The sequence below is a fragment of the Siphateles boraxobius genome, unplaced genomic scaffold (genome assembly GCF_051911475.1).
Source record: "Siphateles boraxobius isolate OS27281-9 unplaced genomic scaffold, OSU_SipBor_1 164, whole genome shotgun sequence".
NCBI lineage: Eukaryota > Metazoa > Chordata > Actinopteri > Cypriniformes > Leuciscidae > Siphateles > Siphateles boraxobius.
The window spans coordinates 2,135,693-2,147,371 of record NW_027508771.1 but is presented as its reverse complement, the minus strand read 5'-3'; the positions used below and the strand labels follow the sequence as shown (position 1 = coordinate 2,147,371).

Below are 11,679 nucleotides of genomic sequence, written 5' to 3'. Positions count from 1 at the left end.
AGTTTTGAGGTGCTTCTGGACCACCAGTGTGAACATCGTCTAACCGAAGGCCAGTGCTGTGACTAATCACGGTCAGTCACTAAGCACAGCTCAACCCCGAGTTAGAACTATGCACGTGCAGTGGTAGAGAGGAAAAACTTCTGCAGATTTAGGCATGTTTGGCTTGCCATATTGGCACCAAAATGCTTCCATACTGCCAAAATTCTTCACACACATCCAGGCACTTAAGAACAGCCCAGGAAATTGTGGCTGTTAAGTCTGAATCTTCAGCATGAGAACACGACATTATAGTAGGAACTCAGCATAATTCTCAGAGTATAACAGCCCTCTCTCCGATGTAGCGATCGACATCTGTCCTCCCTGGGGCCCCGAATGAAATGCTTGGTCCCTCATGAGAAGGACCAGAATCCCATCCGAAAGCCTCGACGGCACACGGCACGCTGAGCGGCTCAAGCCCTTACGAGAAAGGCGAGACGAGCAGCGTGCCGACGTGGTCATGCACTCCTGAGAGAACATGAACCACCCACGAACGCGGTCTCAACACACTGATTAGGCATGTGAAACAGTGATCGTGGCCATCAACCAGGCATGCAAGATAGTGAACGTGGCTTCGATGACACACGGCACGCTGGGCGCTCAAGCCTTCAGGCAAGGCGAACAACGTGCCGACGTGGTCATGCTCTCATAAGAAAGCATAAACCACCCACGAACACAGTCTCAGCATGTTTGCGATGCGCTAGAGGAGTGAGTGGTTTGTGCTCACTGAAACCCTCAGATCACCAATGTTATTTGCCAAAGTAGCCCTCCTCTGGTGCACCAGAAGAGAAACTAGATCAGGAAATAAGCAAAGGGACTCACCTCATAGAGGCACGCGAGTCTTGATCTTGACCGCGCATCTTGAGCGCCGAATGACGCGCGCTGGGTTGCCGTGACAACCCGCGCTGTCAGCTGGCGCTCGACGGCACACGGCACGCTGGCGGCTCAAGCCTTTACGAGAAAGGGGAGACGAACAACGTGGTCATGCATTCCAGAGAGAACATGAACCACCCACGAACGTAGTCTCACACACTGATTAGGTATGTGAAACAATAAACGTGGCCGTCAAATAAGGACAGGAAACGATCGCATCCAGAAACACACGAGTGAAACGTCATCCTGAATGGGACGCGATCTTCACCCGTGTTGCTCTCTCAGGAAGAAAGTACTCTCTCTATCGTGCTGAAGCACACAGGGACCCAACGTGGCAACACAGCGGGGAAACTGCAAGCCCGGTGTGCGCACTCAATTAACTGCATTTAGACGCAGCCGGCAGACAGGAACCGCGCGGTCGCTGAAACGCCATCTCACCAACACAGAGAGATCCCCTCCCGAAACAGCAGACTCGTAGCCGTAAGAAAAATACAATCTTAAAACTCACTCACTCAGAGAGGACACAATCGGTCGGCTCCGAAGCTAAAAGAATTGCGCAATGTTTACTTCCGCTTTTTATACCTGCACTGGTAGGCGGGTCGCGGAATGCAAATCTTGCATGCAAATTTTCATTGGCTCGTTTTAATTCACTCGAAGGCAATTGGTCTCCCTAGCGTGATCCCAATTCGTCAGGGAACTCCCCCGACGACACGTCGGAGTTCCCAGGACGAGAGGGAAACTGTTTTCTTCTTAGCAACGTGCTGCTACAGCGCCTCTCATTGGCTGGCGACTTCTTGGATTGCACAGTGTACACAATCCGCAATGGTTACGGTGCAAGCCATGGATTCTGTGATAGCGCGTTTGCTCAATTTCAACTTTAATGACAGCAATAATTTAACGAACATAGTAAATGATTTTTTCGCAAATTATTGGGAAGATGATACAGAATGTCCAGAGACTTGCTTGGCAAAGGAGGATGACCTGAAAGACGACGAATTCGATCAATGTGTGGAACAGTTTTTTAACCACCCACACACACACACACACACACACACGCATTCAGACACACAAACAGACATGCACACACAGACACACACACACACACACACAGACAGACAAACAAACACATACAGGCATGTACGCATATTCATACACACAAACAGACACACACACACACACACACACACACGCACACACTTGAATTTAGTGGTGGGGAACTCATAATGGTGTAAATTTCATTTATTTCCTTTCATTAGTAATGCATTGCTAAGGACTTTATTTGGAGAACTTTAAAGGCGATTTTCTCAATATTTGGATTTTTTGCCCCATCAGATTCCAGATTTTCAAAAGGTTGTATCTCAGCCAAATATTGTCATATCCTAACAAACCATAGATCAATGGAAAGCTTATTTATTCAGCTTTCATGTGATGTATACATCTCAATTTAAAGAAAATGACCCATAAGACTGGTTTTGTGGTCCAGGGTCACATATTTAACAAGTAATATTTAAAACCCCTCACCAACCACAAAACAAGAGGTCTGTGACAACACCCAAAGTAATAGAACCAGGCCTCTGGTTTCCTTGGTTTTATGACTTAAAAGAATGCACAGCTCCAAAGTCATTTGAATCAGGCCATATGAAAGACCCATAGTGCTTAAAACAGACTTTCCAGCATTAATTTATAAACAAACTGATCTATAAATGAGCATGCATCTCAGGACATTGTGTGTATGATTATTACTGTCTTGTGTAGTGTCTCTTGTTTAGTATCTTGTTTTGGGCATGTTTTATGAGAGGACCACATATATCGTGTCTGCTATCAAATTAATGCTCATTTAACGACTTACATTTTAGTGGACATCACCTCCTCATAAAATGCTTTGTGTGTTTGTTATATTAATCGGAGGATAAATGGACACAAACTGCCAGACTTATTCTAACCATGCTCAATAATGGCCATATCCTCTTAACAAGGTGCTTTGAAAATAATAGACTGGTGGTTCTTTCCTCATATGGTTAAATTACTTTTTTCCATAGCTTCATTCCCTGCTTCCTGTTTCATTCTGTTACTTTACATCTTACCCAAATATGTATGATTTGGTGTGTGTTTGTTTAGAATAGTTGTGTTCGCGATTAGTTAATAAAACTTGTGCACAATACATATTTGGTTCTTATTCTCTGCTTGCAGCAATGTCAATTAAACGATTTCTGGTCTTGTTACATGCTCTAAGTGCATGCTAAGAAATAATAATTTTTCTGTGGCCATGAAAAAATGCTTGATTGCCCGATTGCTCCTGTCTGCCTGCTGCTGCTGCTGAGTTGGTTTGCGTCTGTAAGCTTCGTATATCTTTCTGTTTTGAATCATTATTTACTACCGTTTCCTTTTGTTGTCATCAAAGCAAATTTAAAAGTGCTCGCTAATGCTAATCATAAATTCTCTAAGATTATTATTCACGTCGGCACTAATGATGTTTGACTTCGCCAGTCAGAGATCACTAAAATTAACGTTAAAGAGGTGTGTGAACTCGCAAGTACGATGTCAGGCACTGTAATTTGCTCTGGCCCCCTCCCTGTTCGAAGGAGTGATGAGATAGTTAGTAGACTTTCCTCACTCAATGGCTGGCTGTCTAAGTGGTGTCCGCAAAATAATATAGAATTCATAGACAATTGGAAAAGTTTTTGGGGCAGACCTGACCTGTTGAAAAGAGATGGTATTCATCCCTCCTGGGATGGTGCTGCTCTTCTCTCTGGTAATATGGCACATAGTCTTAGAGCTGAAACATGACAATCTGGGGCTCAGGTCAGGAAGCAGACAAACTGGCTTGGTCAGATAAATCCAATCACATAGAGGCTCTTTCACCTAGATATCATCATATGGAGACTGTGTCTGTTCCCCGAATTAGGAAATCCAAAAAACTTCCGAACCCATCTAAGGGTAAAAATTTAATTGATGTTCAACAAGTAAAAAATAGATAAAATACAAATGAACAAATGATAAAGCTTGGGTTGCTGAATATTCGATCTCTTACTTGAAAAGCACTTATTGTTAATGATATGATTACAGACTATAACCTAGATGTGCTGTGTTTGACAGAAACCTGGCTAAAATCAAACAATTATATTACTTTAAATGAGTCCACCCCCCAAGATTACGGTTATAAACATGAACCTCGTATGAAAGGCAAAGGGGGAGGTGTTGCTGTAATTTATTGTACTATTTTCTGAATTACTAAGAAGTCTAGTTTCAAATATAATTATTTTGAAGTGTTGGTGTAAATGTAACAATATCTAGTGTAAATGATAAATCACATTAGAGATGTGTGCTGGCTACTGTATACAGGCTACCAGGGCACCATACAGACTTTATCAAATAATTTGTTGACTTTCTATCAGAGTTAGTACTGGCTGCAGATAAAGTCCTAATTGTTGGTGATTTTATTATACATGTATATAACGAAAAAGATGCATTGGTATTGGCATTTGAAGACATTCTTAACTCTTTTGGAGTTAGACAACACATGTCAGGACCTACTCATTGTCGTAATCATACTTTAGATTTACATTTATTCATTTAGCTGACGCTTTTATCCAAAGCGACTTACAATTGCTATGTATGTCAGAGGTCGCACGCCTCTGGAGCAATTAGGGGTTAAGTGTCTTGCTCAGGGACACATTGGTGTCTCACAGTGGATTCGAACCCGGGTCTCTCACACCAAAGGTATGTGTCTTATCCACTGCGCCATCACCACCCCTAATCTAATATTATCACATGGAATCAATATTGATGCCGTTGAAATTGTGCAGCAGAGCGATGAGATCTCAGATCATTATCTAGTCTTGTGTAAACTTCATTTAGCCAAGGCTGCAAAGCCGACTCCGTGTTACAAATATGTTAGACCTATCACTTCTGCCACTAAAGATTGCTTAATAAATAATCGTCCTGATCAGTTTCATCATTTCAGCATCCCAGATAGCTTAGAAGAACTCAATATTGCAACAGAAACTTTTAACTCTCTCTTTTCCTGCACTTTAGACACAGTTGCTCCTCTGCGCTTATAGAAAATTAAAGAAAATAGTCCAGTGCAGTTGTACAAAGAGCACACTCAGGCTCTTAACCCTCTGGGGTCTGAGGTGTTTTCTGGGTCCTGGAGGTGTTCAGACATGCTCTGACATTTGTGCTTATTTCTGTTACTTGTGACATTTTCATGGCTAAAGTCCTATTACACTGTATTCACTGACACTGTGACACTGTCACTGACATAAGGTCATGAAACCCATACTGATTATTTCTTCACAAGACTTTTGAAAATTGTATCACGTAGCCTAGAATACTTGGTCCAAAACTATGTGAAAATCATCCTGCATGCTCATTCAGATAAGACAATATATTGGTTTAAAATTTGTAAGACATGTTTTGTGTGAGAGAGTTTTATGCGAGTGGTGGTGAATACATCATGAAAATTGATGTGTTTCACACCTGAGAAAGACAAAGGCCCTCCCATAATGGCTCTATCAGGTGTTATCAGGCCCTATCAGTTGCTATCAGGCCCTATCATTATGAGGAGCCTTGCACAAAGAATGAGTAGAGATTTAAAAAAGAATGGCTTTAAGATAGTTTGGATTTATTTACAACATAACATAATCCAAAGATACACAACAAAGGACAAAAAAGCACTTTAGACTAAAATTTCATCTTTGAATATAATTTCATTATTTAATATTGCGTATCTGTATTATTAATCTTTATTTAGTATTCACAATCAGTTGTATTATCTTATGAAGTTTAAAATGCATTAATAAGACTATAGATTGCATGGACACATGTGTTTAAGGAACATATTTTAGACACAAGGAGGGTAGCTGGGAGGATTATGTCACTTAGCAGAGATGTTCCAATGATGAATATACTTCAAATGTGTACAGTTGGTATGCTTTTTGCAAGAAAAAGAATGTTTCAACTGATGCAAATGTACTATTTGTATACCACTAATGTACTGTACACACTGAGAAATAGTTTCTTAATGTTGAAGGTGGATCGTACCATGTGCATTAGGTATAAATTTCATTTTAAGCATAAGCAATATTTTTTTCTACCTTACAAGGAAGTTTAAAGTCGCTCAGTTGTGTATTTAAGCTCAATCCTTACTGTACTACAGCAGAGAAACACGGAAACGCTGGACCTGCCATGACTATAACATCTTCTCAGAGTTTCTCTCCTGACATATATGAATAAAGACTTTTCTTGGCAAGATAACTGGTGTCCGGTCCCGTGAATCAAATAATAACGGGGAAAAGGCTTAATTCCAAGTCTACACGCACATTAGTAAACACACTTATCTATAGACAGAGACTTGAACAATCACACACATTTGTGCCATTCCTGAAACATAGTACATACCTGTCATTTCCAAGGTGTTTGATTTTTCATTTTACCATGTTCATGTACAGAGACTCATGTGAATGGTGAAGTCAGCAGGATTCATCCAGTGGCATCTGGTCCCTGAAAATAATAATAATAAATAAACTAATAAACCCCTGTGAACATGCTGTGATGAAGATAAACTATAGGGCTGCACGATTTTGGGAACAAATCTTTTATTTTTCTGGTTAAAATTATTAAATTTACAAAATACACACACACACACACACGTATATATATATTTGAACACAAAGTTTGTTGTGCCTTGTAGGCATATATGTGTAGGGCTGCATAAAATAATAACAATAGCCTACATAGCAGGCAGCCTATCAATTGTTAAAAAGGAACACTTCAGTAACACTACACTATAGAAAAATATATGGATTATCATATGTTACTTCAAACATTTCCATTCGTTATGAAATGGGATTGGAGTAAAAACATGAAGCCTAATGTTTGGCTTGTTTTGCTTTTAAAAAGCACCGCGCGACTGACTCAAACTCATAAACACGTTCAGAGAACATTTACTGAAGCGATTGAGCCGCTCCAAACCATGAAACATTATTGTTACATTATACATATCTACATTTGAGAAGATATCCACAAACACAGTATTTAACAGTAAGCACGGGTCTAAACATTGTAATATTCTCCATATTAGAATAAACACTCATATTAAACTATAGCCCTCGCACTATAGGCCTATTGCATTAACAGCACAGTTAATGAAGGTTTTTGAGAAATTGGTATTAAACCATTTAAATTCAGTATTGTGTGGTGCTGAGGATAAATTACAGTTTGCTTACAAAACTGGGGCTCGTTCTTCGTACGTTGCTTAAAACATCCGAGATCAAATGAGACATCCAAGATGATATCATCGTGCTAATCATGATCTGGCTAATTGGGTTCTTCGAACACACCTGTTGTTTATGATTAGTATCGCTGGATTGAGTTATCTGAGATAATTGCGCGTTCATGCGCTGGGTTAAAAGGGGATATGTATCGATAGTAGAAACAATGATCAGCAACGCTGCTATTGGCTGTTCAGCATGGCCAAAGAACGCGCCCAGTTTTTCTCCCAAGGAGAACAAGAGCTTTTAATGGAAGGTTATGCCGAATTTGAATCTTTAATTAAAACGACAGGGAACACCTCGAAGTCTGCAAAATCCAGGAGAGAGGGCTGGCAAAAAGTAGCAGACAAATTAAATGCGTAAGTGTGTCCATGGTAGATGTTTCTATCACTTTCTACAGTATGTATTTTTGCATTTTAATAATTTCATATTTATTTTGTTCTTTTATGTCAGAGCCTCCGTGGGACCCACTAGAACATGGGGACAAGTAAAAGTGAAGTACAAGAATATTCTACAAAATGGTAGCCTTTAATTCTTATACTGTCTTTATTTTAGAAAGCCAATTTTTTCCTCTTTTTAAAAGCCACTGTTAAATAATGTGTTTGTCTGTTTATAACAGCCACCAAGAAAAAGGCTGAAAAAAAAAAACAGGTGGTGGTCCTGCACCACCACAATATACCCCAGCAGAGGAGCTGGCCCTTGGGTTGAATGAAAACCGACCCATTGTGGAGGGCATCCCTGGGGGCAGCTCTTCCTCAGACCCAAAGCCAGGGACCAGTAGCAGCAACACCTTTATTACTGGTAGGCTAAATGAGTTTTCAATTCTCTTAGTACACTGTAAAATTATTTGTTGCTGCATTAAATGAAGTATAATCCAAATGGCTTGTACAGTAATTTAAACCGTTTGTGAAAGTGAAAACTTCTAAACTTTTAGTTCATATAAAATATATTGCCATGAGTTATTGATCACATTATATTTTTAACAGTGTAGTTAATTGTAATGACAATTTTTTTGTTCCCCTCTTTTGTGCAGTTTTACATAATACACCAACACTTTTACCTGTTCCCAAGCAAGTGGTGGCTGAAGCATATGCAGTAAGTTGTGTACTTTTTCTAACTTGCATAAAGGGAAGAAAGTGCAACACTTTGTAATACCCATTTATTTCCATTGCACAGGACAGCGAAGAAACCCTCTCAGATGACTGTCCTTTGGAGGAAGAACCTGTAAGTGCATAAATAACTTTACACTAATTTGTATATACTTGTGTACCTATTCTTTCTGTCTGCAATATGAGTTGCAGGAGTCCACACCTACAGAAAGGCCTACAGAAAGGCCTACAGAAGAGTCTGCACAAAGAACTGATACAGAGGTGGACAGTGTTGTACTTTTACTTTTTACTTTTGTTGCATGAGGCATGTTTTGACCCTTTTTCTTTCACAAAATGACACAGGGTGACATCCGTTCCCTATATAAACGGCATCTTCAACAAAAAATCGAGTATTTTGACCTGAAAAAACACAAATTAAGAGGAGAAATTGAACTTGACAACTTGAAAAAGAGAAAAATTGCACTAGAGATAGAGTTGCTTCAAAAGGACCTTCAGAGTAAGTGCTAATACATCATTTGACACATAGTAGTATTGCTGACTTTACATAACTATCTCTTATTGCAGGCAAAGGATGACTTGCTGGCTTTTCTTTATAAAGAATTGTTTAAATAAAACTCCAGGAACTAAGCATTTTTGTCTTGTCTTTTATTACACATTCAAAAATGGTGTTCCACAATTCTGTCCCGTGCAGCTCTGCCACTAGGTTGGTCCAAGTGCACTGGCTGGAGGTCATCATCAGGCTGCACCCCCACCACAGGGGTCCTCTCCTTTCTGATAGTGGCAATGTTATGCAATATGGCACATGCAACAATTATGTCACAGGCCCTGTCAGGTGCAACCCTCAGACCCTTCAGACACTGAAATCTTTCCTTTAGTTGCCCAAAGGTCATTTCAATGTGTGCCCTTGTCCTGGCTAGAGCTGCATTGTAACGGGTTTGTGGTCCAGAGTTTGGGTCAGGGAATGGCGTCATGAAGTACTGCCTGCAGGCATAGCCCCGGTCACCAAGCAGGACCCCGTCAAAATTCCCTGTATAATGGAAAAATGCAGTTTTGTTAGGCTCAGCATAAGTGTGTGTAATACTGTGAGCTTGACATTTATAAGTTCCCTTACCACGTTCAAATAATGTGCATAAATGTGACTCTCTGAAAATTCATGAGTCATGCACTGATCCTGGCCATTTTGCTTCCACATTTGTTATATGGAACATAGAGTCACACACCATCTAAGAGATTTTAGTCAGTCAACTGCATACTTTTTGATTACATTCATTTTTTTATGTAATATATTACTAATCTGGAATATTATAAATTGTAATAGTAACTTGCCTGCACATTTACACTGTGAACCCCCTTTCGGTTCACAAAATCCCCTTCATTGGGCCCTGGTGGGGCCTTGATGGGGACGTGTGTGTAGAATGTGGTATATCATGGTAAATCATCCTATAACATGGTAAATCATGCTAGAATCATATTAAATCATACTAGAATGTGTTCAATTGTGGTAAACCATGCTAGAGCAGGATAAATCATGATGAATCATACTAGAACTTGGTATATCATGGTAAACTTTGGTAAATCATGCTAGATTCATGGTAAATCATACTGGAACATGGTAAATCATGAAAAATCACACTAAAATGTGGTATATCATGGTAAATTATGCTAAAACATGGTTTATTACATCTATGATGTCAGTGGTTAAATACTTGCTACATAAAACTTGATGTCTTTTGATGCTTGTGTGGTTAAAAATCTTAAATGCCTTAACTGCTTGAACACCGATAAATGGTGCTTGCAGCTTTAATTATTATTGTGCTTTAAGACATGAGGTCATTTAACATCGTCTGTCATGACACTTTGCACACTCTGCTGTGTGCCTTCATGTGTTTTGGAGGCATGCCATTGGAGAAGCTCTGAAGGGAGGATGGGATCTTATGCTTTCAAAGCTAGCTTGCTATTGTTAGCGGCTCCGAAATTGCCTACCCGATAATACGTGTGGTCATGTAAATGCGTTAACTAGTTTAAGTTAATAAGCGGCAAGCATAACCCCATCAACACAGCTAGATTTTGGGTGCACGTATGTGTGATGTTGTGTGACAGGAAAGCATCCTTGCTTTGGATTTAAGCACATCCAGACAGAGCGGTAGGGGATGAGGAAATGGATCACAAACTCTTTCTTGACCCAAGAAATTGCTGCATCCGTAACTGCATGAAAGAAGAAGTCTGTAAGTTTCCCGCTAACATTTTGGAATACTTGTAGGTTGTTCACATCACAACTGACATGAAATACTCTTCAGACACACGAATGGTTAGGTTTATGCTTTCTACCGGGGAATGACCTGATTTTTTTCAAGTCTTAACGTGGTCTTCTTGCACAGCCATGTTATTGGTTTGTAACTATACCGTGACAACGGTATAAAAACTGAGACAAATCAGACACAAGCATTTGTTAATTGTGACCCTGGACCACAAAACCAGTCTTAAGTCGCACGGGTATATTTTTAGCAATAGCCAACAATACATTGTATGGGTCAAAATTATTGATTTTTCTTTTATGCAAAAATCATTAGTATATTCAGTAAAGATCATGTTCCATGAAGATATTTTGTAAATCTCCTACCGTAAATATATATAAAATATATTTTTGTGAATGGACGCAGCAAAATCGCGCAAAAAAAAGTCAGAAAATACGCCTACAAACTTCACTTGTTGCTGTCCGCTTTTTTGGAAATACCCACTCAAGTTGGTATCTATGTCAAGCTTAGATTTCCCCCTTTCGGGTTCACAACTCTCCACAACGTCATTAGAGCAGTAAGCCAATAGAGAGCGTTAAAACAAACCCTTCTTGTGTAAAAAAAACGTGTCGTCGGGGGAGTTCCCTGACGAATTGGGATCTCGCTAGGGAGACCAATTGCCTTCGAGTGAATTAAAACGAGCCAATGAAAATTGGCATGCAAGATTTGCATTCCGCGACCCGCCTACCAGCGCAGGTATAAAAGGCGGAAGTAAACATTGCGCAATGCTTTTCGCTGAGGAGCCGAACGGTGTCCAGTCCTCCGCAAAGGTACAGCAACATGGCGAAGGGACGACACGTCTCTGTTCCCTGTACTCAGGGAACGAGGGTTACATACGTAACCGAGACGTTCCCTTTCGTCCTGGGAACTCTGACGTGTCGTCGGGGGAGTTCCCTGACGAATTGGGATCCCTAATAAAACGCCATGGTGCTGGCCCCTTCCAGCACCTGGCAAGCTACCCAGCAGCAGTTTCTTGAAATAAGTTGCGGGAGCTAGCACGGGAAACACACTGCTGTTCCGCAAGACCCGCACAGTGGATATTGGATAACACTGGGAAAGCGTTCCCTCAAGAGAGGAGGAAACGCTGCGGAAGCC

General features: G+C 40.4%; 1 protein-coding gene and 1 long non-coding RNA gene across 3 annotated transcripts; one reads left to right on the top strand and one right to left on the bottom strand.

Annotated features, from left to right (window-relative positions):
- The first annotated feature begins 7,164 nt into the window (after positions 1-7,164).
- On the top strand, positions 7,165-8,917 carry LOC143740066 (uncharacterized). Of its 2 annotated transcripts, XR_013204730.1 has the most exons (8): positions 7,167-7,540; positions 7,635-7,702; positions 7,801-7,982; positions 8,215-8,276; positions 8,358-8,405; positions 8,483-8,551; positions 8,633-8,786; positions 8,855-8,917. XR_013204730.1 is itself a non-coding variant. In XM_077232144.1 (7 exons), exons 3-7 carry the CDS (start codon positions 7,890-7,892, stop codon positions 8,691-8,693), a joined length of 333 nt encoding a protein of 110 aa, XP_077088259.1. In that variant the 5' UTR covers positions 7,165-7,540; positions 7,635-7,702; positions 7,801-7,889; the 3' UTR covers positions 8,694-8,917. The 2 variants fall into 2 exon arrangements, 1 of the variants encoding a protein (XP_077088259.1); XM_077232144.1 differs by having other exon boundaries at positions 7,165-7,540; positions 8,633-8,917.
- LOC143740067 (uncharacterized) lies at positions 8,555-9,711 on the bottom strand. The gene is made up of 3 exons (XR_013204731.1): positions 9,617-9,711; positions 9,402-9,513; positions 8,555-9,317 (listed from the first exon to the last, which is right to left on the bottom strand). It is a non-coding gene; the product is annotated as an uncharacterized LOC143740067 (long non-coding RNA).
- Positions 9,712-11,679: the final 1,968 nt, after the last annotated feature.

Excerpts from the sequence above, each read along its gene's own strand:
- LOC143740066 (XM_077232144.1), top strand. The coding sequence starts at position 7,890 with ATGAAAACCGACCCATTGTGGAGGGCATCCCTGGGGGCAGCTCTTCCT. Across the intron at positions 7,983-8,214 it reads CAGCAACACCTTTATTACTG|TTTTACATAATACACCAACA; the intron begins GTAGGCTAAATG and ends TCTTTTGTGCAG. Across the intron at positions 8,277-8,357 it reads TGGTGGCTGAAGCATATGCA|GACAGCGAAGAAACCCTCTC; the intron begins GTAAGTTGTGTA and ends TCCATTGCACAG.